The 13,820-nt window shown below is 44.4% G+C and overlaps 2 protein-coding genes across 6 annotated transcripts; one reads left to right on the forward strand and one right to left on the reverse strand.

Annotated features, from left to right (window-relative positions):
- The first annotated feature begins 87 nt into the window (after positions 1-87).
- acbd5a (acyl-CoA binding domain containing 5a) lies at positions 88-6,349 on the forward strand. 2 transcript variants are annotated; one of them, XM_052053958.1, is made up of 14 exons: positions 88-229; positions 453-564; positions 1,208-1,328; positions 1,848-1,920; positions 1,994-2,111; positions 2,410-2,442; positions 3,060-3,224; positions 3,290-3,442; positions 3,813-3,922; positions 4,036-4,237; positions 4,672-4,898; positions 5,430-5,489; positions 5,673-5,782; positions 6,009-6,349. In XM_052053958.1, exons 2-14 carry the CDS (start codon positions 465-467, stop codon positions 6,019-6,021), a joined length of 1,485 nt encoding a protein of 494 aa, XP_051909918.1. In that variant the 5' UTR covers positions 88-229; positions 453-464; the 3' UTR covers positions 6,022-6,349. The 2 variants fall into 2 exon arrangements, with proteins under 2 accessions (XP_051909918.1, XP_051909919.1); XM_052053959.1 differs by lacking the exon at positions 2,410-2,442.
- A 948-nt stretch (positions 6,350-7,297) lies between these two features.
- On the reverse strand, positions 7,298-13,527 carry mastl (microtubule associated serine/threonine kinase-like). Of its 4 annotated transcripts, none has more exons than XM_052053931.1 (14): positions 13,207-13,527; positions 13,000-13,137; positions 12,797-12,936; positions 12,606-12,694; positions 11,873-11,976; positions 11,644-11,791; positions 11,390-11,538; positions 10,541-10,947; positions 9,943-10,333; positions 9,712-9,853; positions 9,500-9,514; positions 8,499-8,612; positions 8,295-8,396; positions 7,298-7,879 (listed from the first exon to the last, which is right to left on the reverse strand). In XM_052053931.1, the coding sequence occupies exons 1-14, from the start codon at positions 13,372-13,374 to the stop codon at positions 7,722-7,724; spliced, it is 2,265 nt and encodes a 754-aa protein (XP_051909891.1). In that variant the 5' UTR covers positions 13,375-13,527; the 3' UTR covers positions 7,298-7,721. The 4 variants fall into 4 exon arrangements, with proteins under 4 accessions (XP_051909891.1, XP_051909890.1, XP_051909892.1 ...); XM_052053930.1 differs by having other exon boundaries at positions 9,943-10,336; XM_052053933.1 differs by having other exon boundaries at positions 7,666-7,879; positions 9,500-9,534; positions 9,943-10,336.
- Between the last annotated feature and the right edge of the window lie 293 nt (positions 13,528-13,820).

Genomic DNA, 13,820 nt, shown 5'->3' on the forward strand with positions numbered 1-13,820 from the left:
TCTATTTATATAATAGTTCAGTCTCATTCTCATTTTCGTTGTATTGAACACGAGTGTCCACGACGACGTTTTATAGCGGATGACGGGACCTTTCGGAAGTAACCAAGGAGAAACGACATTTCCCAGGGTGCACCTCTACTTGTTTGACACTGTAGCGTTCATGGCGTCGAATCGAGGTCTTGGGTCTGCTCCTATTTTGATACACAGATAAACTGTCACAGTTTTAACGGTGAGCGACATTAGTTCGTCGAACCTTTTCCTGAATGTTCTGGAATATCTGCGTTATATTCGGCGGGAACGGTGTTACTAACGATTTGTCCAAGTAAATTCGTCGTGTGTTGACACTCCACTGCTTAATAACAACGCGATCTTGCCTCGGTGTTGAGTGTGGCTTCGATTGTTCAGAGGACAACATGACGACATAATCCAACATTGTTTGTCTTTGGGTGCAGCAACTTGTCGCGATGGAAGTGGCCCAGTCACTCGGTGCGGACGAGCAGACGCGTTTGACCCAGTTGAGGTTCGACGCCGCCGTCAAAGTCATCAAGAGTTTGCCTCCGGATGGTGAGTCGAACTGGAGGGAGCGGTTTGGTCCAGTCTAACCAGTTGACCTGTGTTTCAACACGACTGTAAAAACAAAGTACGAGACGACGCCGTCGAAGCCACGGCTTTGCATTGCACTGGATTTAAAAGGGCCTAATCCACTTTGCATAGCAGACTTTGGCAACACCTCGCTGTAGAAACCACACTGATAGTCTGCAACACAGTTGATATAAATACAGTCTGCAACACAGTTGATATAAATACAGTATAAAAACCCGTTTATCACGTGCCCATGTTCCACGTCCACCCTCGTTGCATTGTTTTACTGTCAATCTGCAGTGTGTGTGTGAAACGTGCAATGGAAATTTCATTCTCAAGGGTCCGCGGTCTGAAAAAAGTGACATAAACCAAAAACATGTTTGAAATAGTTCTAGTTCAGAGAGTAGGACAATGAAGTCTTGTTTCACCTGTGCAGGAGAGAAGTCAAAATCACAGCATGGAATGGCATCACTCAAGTTTGCTCCAAACTAAGTTTAAAAGTAAACAAGTAAATGTAGTGTCTGTTGGCGAGTAACCTACATGCAGTACATGCAGAAAGTATCGTTTCTAAAGAAAAGTGTATTCACAATTGAATAACGTCTTAATATGTCTTTTTTTCTCCTAGGTTCTTTTCAGCCATCCAACGACATGATGCTCAAATTCTACAGTTACTACAAGCAAGCCACCGTGGGCAAGTGCAACATAGCGCGGCCCGGATTCTGGGACGCTGTCGGCAAAGCCAAATGGTAGGACAGCCATAATCAGTCATCACACTATTTTATATATGTAAGGCAACGGTAGCATATGACATAAGTACAAAAATAACAGACCTTGCTAAGATCTTATTGTCATTATACTGTTTTGTGCTGGTGTCGGTCTCAGTGACTGCACCAGGCTTTGGTTTGTGTGCATTGCACAACACGTCGCCCTGTCCCTGAGATGACACGCGTTGTTCATTCACCGAGCTTGCTGACCTGTGGACTCGAGGCCCTGTTGGCCAATTCTACACCACACATCCACCTAGCCAGTTGCAAAACGAGTTGAAAAAGCTACTCTTAGCCACATTTTCTCGTGACATTTTGGAGGAAGTCCTGCAAGGCTATCAGGAAATTGTAACAATTATTTTGGGAGTGCTCGCCGCCATTGGGAGCAGGCTGACCTATAATGAAAATAAACAGAGCCAATCCATGTGAGCACTCACATTGTCAGAGCTTATGCAAGAATGATGCAATTAACACTGATTTTGTGTACCTTCACTAATCAAGGGACGCATGGAACTCCCTGGGTGAAATGACTAAAGAGGAAGCAATGACAGCCTACGTTGATGAAATGAAGCTGGTGTGTTTACTTCCTCAAAGTGTCCTTTTTTTTCTTCGACAAGTTGAAGTTAATTATTCATTTCTGCATGCAGATTCTGGAGGGTATGCCAATGACAGGCGAGGTGGAGGAACTCCTGCGGATCCTTGGACCCTTTTATGAACTGGTGGACGAGAGGAAAAAAATCACGCAGATATCCGACCTCGGCACAGGTTGGCCTTCTCTATTTATTACAGGGACTACGTTCCAGACCCAGAGGCCGTAGCAAAGCTTCCTTGAAGCAGTTTATTTGGTCACTCCAAGTTGAAATCAAACAAAAGACAATTTCAGATAATATGTTTAAACACAACATAAGTCTGCCAACTGAATCCCAGCGTTGCTGTGATAAAGATGGGGTGCGAAGGATATTACGGAGTTTCACTGATTTGCAATCTTTAGTCATTGTGTTTGTCTTGTTTTTTTTGTTTATTTCCCTTTTAATGCAATTCGTCTCCTCACGTGCACGCTCAGCCCGTTTGACACAGTTTGCTAGGCAGCTGGAAGGCAAGTACACGCAAACTGTAAACTGTTTATTTTTTTATTTTTATTTTTTTAACCGAATAGCTTTCAGTGCAAGTTCGCCACAAGTACTAGGTAGCGTCGCAGACCTTATAGCTTGGAGTGTTTTTGTGCTGTTGTCGCTTCACGGATGCACAGTCGAACCTCTGAGATCAGATGCAAAGAAAACAAAAGAAAAAAAGTGACAGCAATGTCTTGTGACTTAACAAGCATATTTTCTCACTTGGCAAAATGCAGCTTTTTAGTTCACTATAATGATGTAACAATTTTTTTTCTTAACTTGACTGTTTATTGTTCAAAAAAGTGCAAATGTGATTTCAATTTTAGGGATAAAAAACATCCAAATGAATGTGATAAATTGTGATTCTTGATCATGTCAATGCTTGTTGGGCTTGATGAAAGCAAGAAAAAGCCGATTTTTCCTGCGACGTTCCAGGCATATTTTTCCAAAAATAATCATGAGGCGTTTTGGTGTTTAGAGGTTCCACTGTAGAATTCTGATCTAGCCTGCAACCTTGCAAAGCAATGGCCGACTCAAAAAGTGTTTTGTCGTTATGATTTGTCGGAAAGTGTTCGACCGACGGTTTGTTGTGCGGCGGCAGGCTTCAGCACAACTCTGAGCAGCGTGTCGTCAAAGAACATGGCCAAGAGCATCGTGAGGACCATGGAAATGAATGGCACGCTGGACGCCGGGCCCGCCAAGCCCGCCCCTAAGGACAACAAAGAAACATCCGAGGAAGAAGACGAAGACGATGAGGTCAGCAAAGGTAATTCAACTGAAGCTACCTGAGAAATGTTTGTTTCGCTTGGAGCTGATCAGCTTTATTGGCAGCCTCTCAACCGAAGAAGAAAGCGTCGCCGAGAGCGCACAAAGCTCAGAATGGCAAAATGGCCAACGGCGTGTCACATTTGACAAACGGCGACCACTCGCTTACACCTCAGGACGTACTGGATGCTCAACCGCTGCTCAACGGCCACCCCGCCCGTAAGGAAGCTTTTATGGTGTATTTTGAAAACAGTGGTACTTTGACTGCCTCATATTTTGTGTCTTGTTAGCCTTTCGCCGAGTTTTTTATATTTTTGTTTTGTTTGAAAAAAACTTTCACCCATTTATTGAATGATTTCAAAAAGTCAATCACAGCGCAAAAAAAATACGCTGATAAGCGCACATAAAATGCATTTTGTTGTTGTTGTTTTTTTTAAAATTTTACCCAAAGAATTAGCGAATCGGGCGCTGATGCTTCCGTTTTTAGAAGCAGAATGGTAGCATTTCACACCAGCTGATTCCCTTCCCCTGCAAATGATCAGGCTTTTAATGACACGTGGCAGACTGACCTTTTTGCGTTGACCTTTAGCTCCCCCCACTTCAGAGGCCAGCGAGGATGTGACCGGCCCCGCCCAGCTTGCCAGCGACTCGGACAGCGAAGTCTATTGTGACTCAGTGGACCAGTTAGGGCAGGACGAGGCAAGAAAGAACAACTACTGTGCATCAGGCTTTAATTGCTTGAGGAAATACTGCACATGTACAACCGTGACATTCCGAACACGTATTTTATTATTCTTGTTTATGAATAAAAGAGCACCGAGCAGACTCGGTCTCTGGAAGACCTGGATGAGGAGGTGGAGGAGGATAAAGAGGAACCTGTGGACCGTGAGGATCTGCAGGGAGTGCCGCAGGGCATCAGGTGTGGCGGAGAGGACAGTGACGCCGGCGGGAGCGTGACGCAGAGGTCCAGGCTCAACGTGGAAATGCCAAACTCCGCCGTTGGAGGCGGCAGAGGTAAATGCACTGCACTCCCCATTTTCGGATCGGGCAGCTCACCGTGATGACACGCCTATTTCCACGTGGCGAAAGCCAAAAGCGATCTGTCGAATTGAGCGCAGCACATATACTGTAACGCCTGAGTGTGTTTTTTTTGGCTCCATTCACAATATACTGTACTGTATTTTATTTTAAAAATGTTATCAAACCACAAAATCATGGCATGATTGTCAAAAAAAGCGGGGGGAAAACGAGCGAGTGGAAATTTTCAGAGGCTGTTTGCATGACAGAGACTCTCCACGATTTGTTTTCTAGTCACAGATCCATGTTTTATAAAACACAATGTGCATGTAAACTAAATATTCGTGCTGATTAGTTTCCACCGTGGCTTAATGACTACTTCTTGTTTCTTGTTGCAATTGGGTTGATGATGATGTTTTGTTTTTCGCCAGGCTCCAGGTCCCACGGCCGTGGCCTCGGTGCGCTGAAGCCCACCCACGGCAGCGGCGGAGACGACAACGCCGGCGGCGGTGGCGGTGGCGGTGAGCGGCGGGCTGGAGCGGGCACGCCGGTGGGCAACCTGAACGAGCAGATCGTGGCGGCGCTGGCCCAACTGCAGGAGGACATGCAAAGTGTCCTGGAGAGGCTCCACACGCTCGAGGCTCTCGCCGCCACGCAGGTCAGCCAATGGGGACCTGCCACCGTCTTGCAACTCGACTACAGTTGCAAAGGGTTGCGACATTTCCTGTAAATTTCAATGGGGAATTTTAAAAAGACTCCACCTTTTGTAATTATGGTAACTGAATGAAAAGGATTTGGTTGAAAGCAAAATACCCCCCGCCCCCCGCATCCATATAAAATATTATGAATTGAATTATTGTGAATTGTACACGAAGCAAACTCTGAATGAGAATAATGACGCTAAAAGATAGAGCGCAACAGTTCTGATCACAAGCTGCAATTGCAGACTGATGAGATGATTAGGGTGCAGTGTACATTAACACACAAATATATATTATTAACATGTACAAAGACACACAAATGGTTGGTTTTTTTTTTCTCCTCGACACTCCTCGGATCTATTGGGACCTGTCTTAGATCTACCGGTAGATCAGGATCTACCTAATGAGCACCCCTGCGCTAAAACAACCGGTAATATCGGGAAACTCTGCTTTGAAAATGATTAAACAGTTGTCCTTTTTCTTTCCAGGCCAGGTCAACAGTCATGTCTCCTGTTCATCCCTCTACGCCACCGAATAAGAACAGTCTGGTAAAAACACGCATGCATCGACACGCACGCGTCTTGTAATGTAACAGAATTCAAATCCTTCATTACCGCACTTCTGTTTTCTGTCTGTGGTATCTGTGCACTTCAGCATTTATAGTCCTGGCAACTTTTAATCCACTACATTTCCGAAATAAAATACTTTTCCTCTTTTGTGTGATGTTGTAGAGACCATCGTGGTGGCCTTTTGACATTTCTCCCAGCAGTCTGGCCTTTGGCGTCATGTGGCCCTTTGTGGTGCACTGGCTCATCGGCCTCTACGTGCAGAGGAGGAGAAGGTACTCTGCTCCTTCTTCATCATCACCACAATAGTCTTATTTGCTTTTTTTTTCCGTTTAATTTAGCCTCAGATGAAGATGATGACTTATTTCAACACCAGCTAGCTTAATGCTAACATACAATGAGAAACACCCTAGACTGGCTAACAGACATTAGCATGCCACACATGGAGCAACCCAATACTCACAAGCACATTTTTTCTCTCTTGTCTTTCTCCCCCTGAAGACGACTGAACTGAAACAAATGAGGACGACCGTGAAGAATAGTTGACTTTCATGTGGTTTTGCCTAAACCGCTTGCTTTTGCACTAAGGAACGAGAAAGAAATCCTGTGAGGAAACATGCATACTGAAGAATGTGATCATGCAATACATTGTATGTTGTTAAGGCGGTTTCTATAGCAACTCGGGCTTAACCTGTACAAAGCGGGCCTGATACTGTCTTGAGCTTGATGTGATTTCAATCTTTGACTTTAGTCGCCCGGAGCCATGCTGCTAAAACACAGACAGAGAAAAAAATGTTAAGAATTTAGTAGCGTAAAAGGAAGATGCATAAATACTGTACCGTGTGACATTCTTTGTAATTATGGCGTTGGTAGAGTTGCAAAAAACATTTCCATTCGATTTCCATGAGAAGTCAAATGGAGGAGTTTTGGAAATAGTCCGAAGTGGGAGACATTTCATGGGAACTGACGGCAGTTAATTTAGACAGTATCATATTCAAGCGTGAACATTACAATGCATGTAGTTTTGGAGTGAAATTGTATCAAATACTCACCAACCAATTCCCATCATGTTGAGTTAAGAAAATCAGAAATTACACCCCCCCACCCCCCATCCAAAAAAATACCAACAAAGTCCCATTCAAAAATGTCTTAAGATAAGATAAGATATCCTTTATTTGTCCCACAATGGGGAAATTTACAGCCTCCAGCAGCAAGAATGTATGTAGAAAGAAGAGAAAAAAAAAACAACAACAAACATCTTTCAATTAAATACAATATGAACACAAATGGATAAATCACATAATAAATAAATCTTTATTCCCATGGGATGTTTCTGCCTTTGAAATTGTTGTCAGCCCTAAATGTTAGTAATTTAATATTTATTGCTTTTAGCAGCTAAACAATCGTGCAGCATTTAAGTTCATCCTGCTGGTCTCCACATACAAGTGCCTCGACACATCATTAGGTGCACATGTAGCAAATGGACCAAATCATATATACGAATACAGTACATCCAGTCAACCCCAGCAAAATCTCATTTGCTTGCACTGCTACTAGAAACTGTTTTTATGTCTCGTGTGTTCTAATATAGTGACAACTCTTCAGTTTGCAGGTTCAAATGTAATATTTTTTAATTGCATTATCGAAAAGTATATTTACCGAGATTGGCGTGGGCAAAAGCGCTCATCTTTAGAAGAGACATTTATGTTTCAGTAAGAAAAAAGTATTACGTGATAGTTTCTACTGAATTATATGGCCGAGTGTTTGTATGTCATAATCCAAGCCTCAAATAAAAGTTTCATAAGGCACAACTTAATGGCTTTCTTTTTGTTGTTGTTTTAATGATGCAGAAGGGCAGCCTTTCTGTTTTTATATTTTATTTGCTTTTCTCTTTCAATGGATACTTACAATAAAAGCAGCAGGTTTGTATTTGGAAGCAGCATTGACCATCTTAACAAGAACACTTGACACATAAAATACAGAATTGTTGAATATATTATTAGCGTTCTTGGGAAGCGCCGCCTTTACTAACTTAAAACAAATGCCACTAAAGAAAAAAAAACCAAAACAATACTTGAATGGAAAGCTGAAAAACATCAGGTTCCATGACATAAAAAGACAATACCTCCATCAAATAAGTAGTTATTGCACATAAAACTTTTTTTTTTTGGGAGGACACTTTACTGTAGTTAACGATAATGAGTTTTGACTTGACTAGAAACTGAAGGCTGACACGACGATGTCCTGCGCGTTGTTCCTGGCCTCGAAGTAGGATGTGTCCGTCTCATCCTCCGGCTGCGGGATGAAAGGCATGGGCTGCGTGTGAAGGTTCTCCCAGTCGTAGCCCTCGAACAACTGGTGGCGTTTCAGCTCTGTTTGAATGGGGGAAGATGTGATTATTAAATTACAAAGGCAAGCCATGGAGAAGTCTGGATGAAGTGTGACATATAGCCCGTAGAAGCCAGAGTATGGCTGTCGTGCGCAACTTTTGTCTTCAGTGAAGTTACCTCAACTCAATTCAACAGTATTGGCTCCGAGATTTGGGCCATGCACCGTTTTTGTCGAACATTAGTGCATTGCTGCAGTATTTTGTTTGCCACTAGAGGGCACTAAAGCACTACTTATGCCTATATGAAAATCCTCAACTCTTTTCCCCCAACATAGTTCCTTTATGCGAAGATGCAATCAGATGGTGGCAAAGCACCACTTTTGTCTAAACAAAGCTCCTCAATTCATTTCAGAGTCAGACAGCTATGAATATGACAAGCAACTGAAGGTAGTTTGCACCTTTAAATCCCGCCCGCTTGGTCTTATCCATGGTCAGGAGGATTTCAATGGCGTTCCTGGCATTGTCTGACAGCTCCTCATCTCCTCTGGGCCAGGGGATGTCTTAAAAGAGTTTTTTCAAAAAGTGACAATTTACAGTGATTCTTCCGGAACTTGATATGAACAGGTGGCTCAAAAAAAAAAAAAAGAAAACATTGCAGCCACCTCTGTTGAGAATATTCTCAAAGACCAGTTGCGGCGTCTCATCGTTGAAGGGCGGCACGCCGGTGAGGAACTCGAACAGGCACACGCCCAGCGCCCACCAGTCCACCATGCAGTCTGAAAAAAAATCAATCCAAAAAGTCTTTCTGTGACTCTTCCAGTCACTCTGATGCAACCTGCTGATGACACTACAAGCCCAGTGCCAAATGGTGAGGCTTCAAATAGGATGTTATCAAAGGGGCGTGGCCACTGAGCTACGAGTGTCACAGAACGTCCTCAGCAGGTTCCAACAGAGAGAATGGAAGAGTCACAGAAAGGCATCTGTAGAAATGTTCATGTCGCCTCAAACACCTATGGTGAATTTTGTAGCGAATTCTGTGAAAAGTACTGAAACATCAAATAGTTTAACAAGTGAGGCTACAAGTTCACCTGTACAAATTCTGGAGCGTTATAGGCTCATCCTGAAATTTCACCGGGAGCTGACAAACAGCAATGACACTCAACAATAACAATAAGGGGGGGGAGTATCATGATTGTTATTGTAGGGAGATGCTACGTTGAATTTCTTGTGGAATCAACAATAAAATCAAAAAGCCCAGCTTTGTTGTGCTTAGGGAGAGAACTGCCACCCAAAGCCATTCATGCCATCGCTTGACTCTTTGTGAATCAAAATAGCAACGACGAAAAGCCATTTAACAGCTGATAGTCACACCACAGTCAAATGAAATAGATTTTACAAGATAAAAAGGTGTTTTCTATCAGTGGCTAAATGTCCCCCCCCCCACTTTGAACTATGTAGACGAGCAGAAACGATAGAAACTTGCAACTTTGCCACTGTATTTGTGTGAGCTCCATGTTAGAAGATCTAAACGGCCCAGACGTTTGCAACCTGCTCAAGCCGAGGCAAAAATCACAGGGCAGAATTAAACAATGTGTGTTAGCAGGCCGACGGATGATGATGAGGGCGCATGCGGGCACAAACATGATTTTGCTTGCACACTTACCGCATCGACACCTCCCTGAAACTCACAAAGAAGTCCTGTGAGATCAGTAAAAGCAGCAGGACACAACGGTACAAGTACAGTGAATCCCCCAAACCCACCGGCTATAATCCATACATATACCGCCCACTCAGGAATCCCCACCATTAAGTCATTCTTTGCAGAGGACAAAGAATATATGCCGCCATTTCAAAGAAAGCTGCATTCACTCTTACCGTGAGAGGCCCGCAAAAGCAGCTCCGGGGCCAAATAGTCCGGAGTCCCTAAAATGGGCGCCCCCTCTGCGGGCGGCGGCCCCCGTCGCACACTTTTGGGAGTACGGTAAGGGGTGTGCGAGGTGGACATGGTCTGAGGAGTCTACAAGGGAAAAGACATCAAGTAAAATACAAATTGAAGGGAGAAAGTCGAGTTATAGCGGCGTAAACACCGCAATGAGCATGTCCCACCTGGTAGAGCGAGCTTCCAGAGCTGATCCTCCTCTGAACCGGTGTGGCGAGGCAGACGGCGGGCGAAGACGCGTCCAAGGCGGAACCTACGCTGAGCCTCGACACATTGGAGCGATTGATGGAGCTGCAGTAGCTCCGGAACGCCACCACGTTCTTGGGCCGCAGGAAGGAGCACTCGGGTCGGCCGAGGGACACCGGTGTTGTCGTGGCGCGGGGCGATGAGGAAGAGCAGCGGGTCTGGCGACGGGACGACGCGGCGCCTTTCTCGGGGGAAGGTGAGGCGCTATTTTCGGCAGCTCTGATGTGGTCTGCTGGATTATGGCTGTCGGTTGTGGGCGAGGTTTCACCGCTGGAGACGTCAGAGTCCAGACTCAAACTGCGGCAAACCCCGCTGCTAGAGAGAGAGATGCGTCCATTAATATCGATCGTGCGGCACCTTGGTGCAGGCGAACTATGTTGAAGTGACTTTGAGGAGCTTCATATGGTGCTTCCCCGCCATCTTGTGACGCTTCTTGTGGTGTCGTCAATTTCTTGTGAGCTTTCTAACGATGGCTAATAATATAAGAGTGTCTGGGATGTTGGTTATGAGCATAATTACCTGCCCAGCGGCGACGTGAAGCTGCACTTTAGCGCCGATTCTCCCATTTCGGAAAAGAGGCTCTTGGCCACCGTGACCGGACTGGAGCGCGTGAGGGAGAGGGCGCCGTTGTCGCTGGCGATGGTGATCCCCACACCGGAGAAGGCTCCGGTGAGGCCGGTGTGAACGGCGAAGGTCTCGTCGGGAACGTGGTAGCATCGTTTGTAGTGCTCGTTGCTCTTCTTAGCGAGGCTCTCCACTGCCTCGGGGCTAACCTGCACGTCGGAAAATGGCCGTTTGGACGACGGCGGAAGGTCTGGTGGCACCGGGGTGGTCCGAGGACCAGTTTTTGGTTGGCCGCACGCGTGGAGCTTCACAGGGGACTCCAAATGTCCTCTTGTCTTCTCTTTGTTTGGCTCATTTTCCTTCTAAGTAGCACAGGAAAGAGAAATCAATGTATTTATATTATGCATTTCACACACTAATGTAACTCAACGTGCTTCATAGTTACAAAATATTTAGAATCAAAAGAATTTAAGAGATTAAAAAAAATGGAAAACTTTAAGACATTTAATTAAAAGCAAAATGGAGAAATAAAAAGCAGTTTACTAACAACACATACAGCGCGAGAAGATGACTTTTGACATTTTTTTTGGTAGAAATGACCTGAATCGTGGGGATGACTGAATTGAAAAGCATTCACTCATGGGGCTAACTTCAATTCTGTTGGCAACTTCTCCCATTTGCACGGTGCATCCCGAGTCTGCTGAGCTCCTGGGTTTATTTTTCATGAGCATTTCAAAAATATAACCAGAAGCTAAGCCGTTCAGTGATATCATATCATTCAAGCGATTATTTGCATTATCTGACCTCCTCAAACTCCCACAGGGGGCTGATGCCTCCCTCCGTGTCGGTGGTGCTGTCCGCACTCATGGTCTCGAAGCGCTTCCTGGTTTTCAACAGCGAGGGCGTCAGATTGACTCCCAGGTTATGCGGGCTGAACATGAAGCTGCACAGCCCTGTGAAGCCACAGTGAAGGATACGTTGAACAGACAATGGAGATCTCTTGACGGCGAGAGAGTGAGAACCGAGACTGAGGATAATCAATACGTTGGGAGCACCACCTTTTTTCCAGGGGGGGTGCGCTGGGGAGCTCATGGTCTCCTTTGTCATCAGAGACGGGGAGCCCAGAGAGTTATTCGTCCGCGTCATTTTGCCACAGGAGACGGCCGAAGTGCTGCAGTGGCGTTTAGTTTCTGCCGCCGGGGTGTTCTGCGTTTCAAGGAATGATAAATCAATAAACAGACAAACGGGACTATCGAGTGACAAACAAAAAGGAAGGAATTGACTCACAAAACCAAATGAGCTGATCAAGGACATGACTTGACCTGGCGTGCGGGAGTAATTTGTGGGCTTGTGCACGGAGGGGGTGTTTAGGATATCAGTCAGTTTCAGTTCTGAAAAAAAGGAATGGGAAGAGGAGATACAGTGTATACAATACAATACATGCTGATCTATATAGCGCTTTCACAACAGCGGCAGCTGTAACAAAGCGCTTAACAAAATAGTTAACATAAAGTAAAATAATAAATACAACACATTACATAAAACACAGACAGTCTTAACCACTTTTCTCTCACACGCTATGTTGTTTGAAGCAGTTTGAGATGAAAGAGGAGAGAATCAAAGTGTCCTTTCACCAGTGGAGCGGAGACGTCATGCTCAAAATGTCGGCTACAAGGTGCTACAACAATATATGCACATTTTCTCATAATTTACAGATGACATAGTGGAAATTTGACCTTTTAGTTGCTTGAGCAAGCATCTTCTCCTAAATGTCATGCCCCCTCATTGTGTCCCATGTCTTGACATCGAGCGAGAACAGGCATTAACAAATACTTTTTTTTTTAAATTGTGTGTTTTTTTTTAAAATCTGGTCTCTCTATAGTTACATATTTTCATCAATCGTAGGAGGTGAGGTCAGGAATGTATGCCCCATGATAAACAGCGGTTCACTGCACAAGCAATAGTCAACTTTCCATATGTACCCTTTAAATAGGTTTTCTGTAAATCTGCTGGGACTTACCTCTGTCAAATTTCACCTTGGACAGCCCAAAGTCGGTTAATTTAATGTGGCCCTCATTGGAAATGAGCATGTTGTCTGGCTTTAGATCCCTAAAGAGGCAAAAGTGACACTATGCAGTGAAGGGAGTCTCCAGAGGATAAACCGCCTCACACTTGTACATACATCACCCCAGCGGTTCAACCGGTTTGTACCTGTGGATGATGCCATGGTGGTGGAGATAGTCCAAAGCAAGTGCAACCTCTGAGACGTATTTGACTGCCATGTCCTGGTCAAAATATCCACAAATGTGAAGGAGAGACTTCACATCTCCTCCAATGAGGTACTCCATCACCTTCAATGGAAAAAGTCTGTGGTCAGAGAAACCGCGGAGTGATTTGCGAATTTGGTGCCTTACCAGGTAGATTTTGGTGGCTGTCTGGAGAGAATAAAACAGGTGAACCACGAAGGGACTTTTGCTCAAAGCCAGTGCATCTCTCTCTGCTTTCATTTGGCCCGTCATGTTTTTATCGACCATGTCCGCTTTATTCATGACCTAGAAGCAGTCAATTGCAACTTAATAAGTCAGCTGTAAATAGGTTCGATGAAGTCAATATACACGAACCTTAATGGCATATAATCGGGAGTTGCATTTCTTCCGTGCAAGGTAAACTTTGCCAAAAGCACCGCGGCTGATAGGTTTCAAACTAAGGAAATCTTCAATCTTCGGCAGCTGAACAGACCCCGTAACTCTAGAATTGGGAACAGATTTGTGCTTTTCCTCTGGATCCATCTTTTTAGGTTCTTACCTACGTGCGATCGTGCCTTTAAATGCTACCAACTAGCGTAAAATAAACACTTGCATGTTGAATCAACAGTTGAAGTTTGTTTTGAAATTTGAATTCAGCAGCGTTCTCTTAGGGTCCTCTCACCTCTATTGAGGTAGACATAGCAGTGCCTGTTCATAAAGTTACTGGAATTTTTGTGCCTTCGAATGTTATCGGAAATGTTCCCAATTAAAGTTACATTTTAGTTTGACGCGTGTATCCTTACAGTACTATTTGTTTCATTTAAAAAGAACGTTGAAAACCTTTTTACGCAGGCAAATTGGCAAGACAAGAGTTTCCCTTGTGAAATTAAAGTTTATCTTAAACAAATACAAAAACACGCTATTTTGGACTGTTAAAATCCATCCATCCATCCATTTTCCGATCAACTTCATCCTCACAAGGGTCGCGA

This window comes from Hippocampus zosterae, chromosome 20 (genome assembly GCF_025434085.1).
Source record: "Hippocampus zosterae strain Florida chromosome 20, ASM2543408v3, whole genome shotgun sequence".
In the NCBI taxonomy this organism is placed as follows: Eukaryota; Metazoa; Chordata; class Actinopteri; order Syngnathiformes; family Syngnathidae; genus Hippocampus; species Hippocampus zosterae.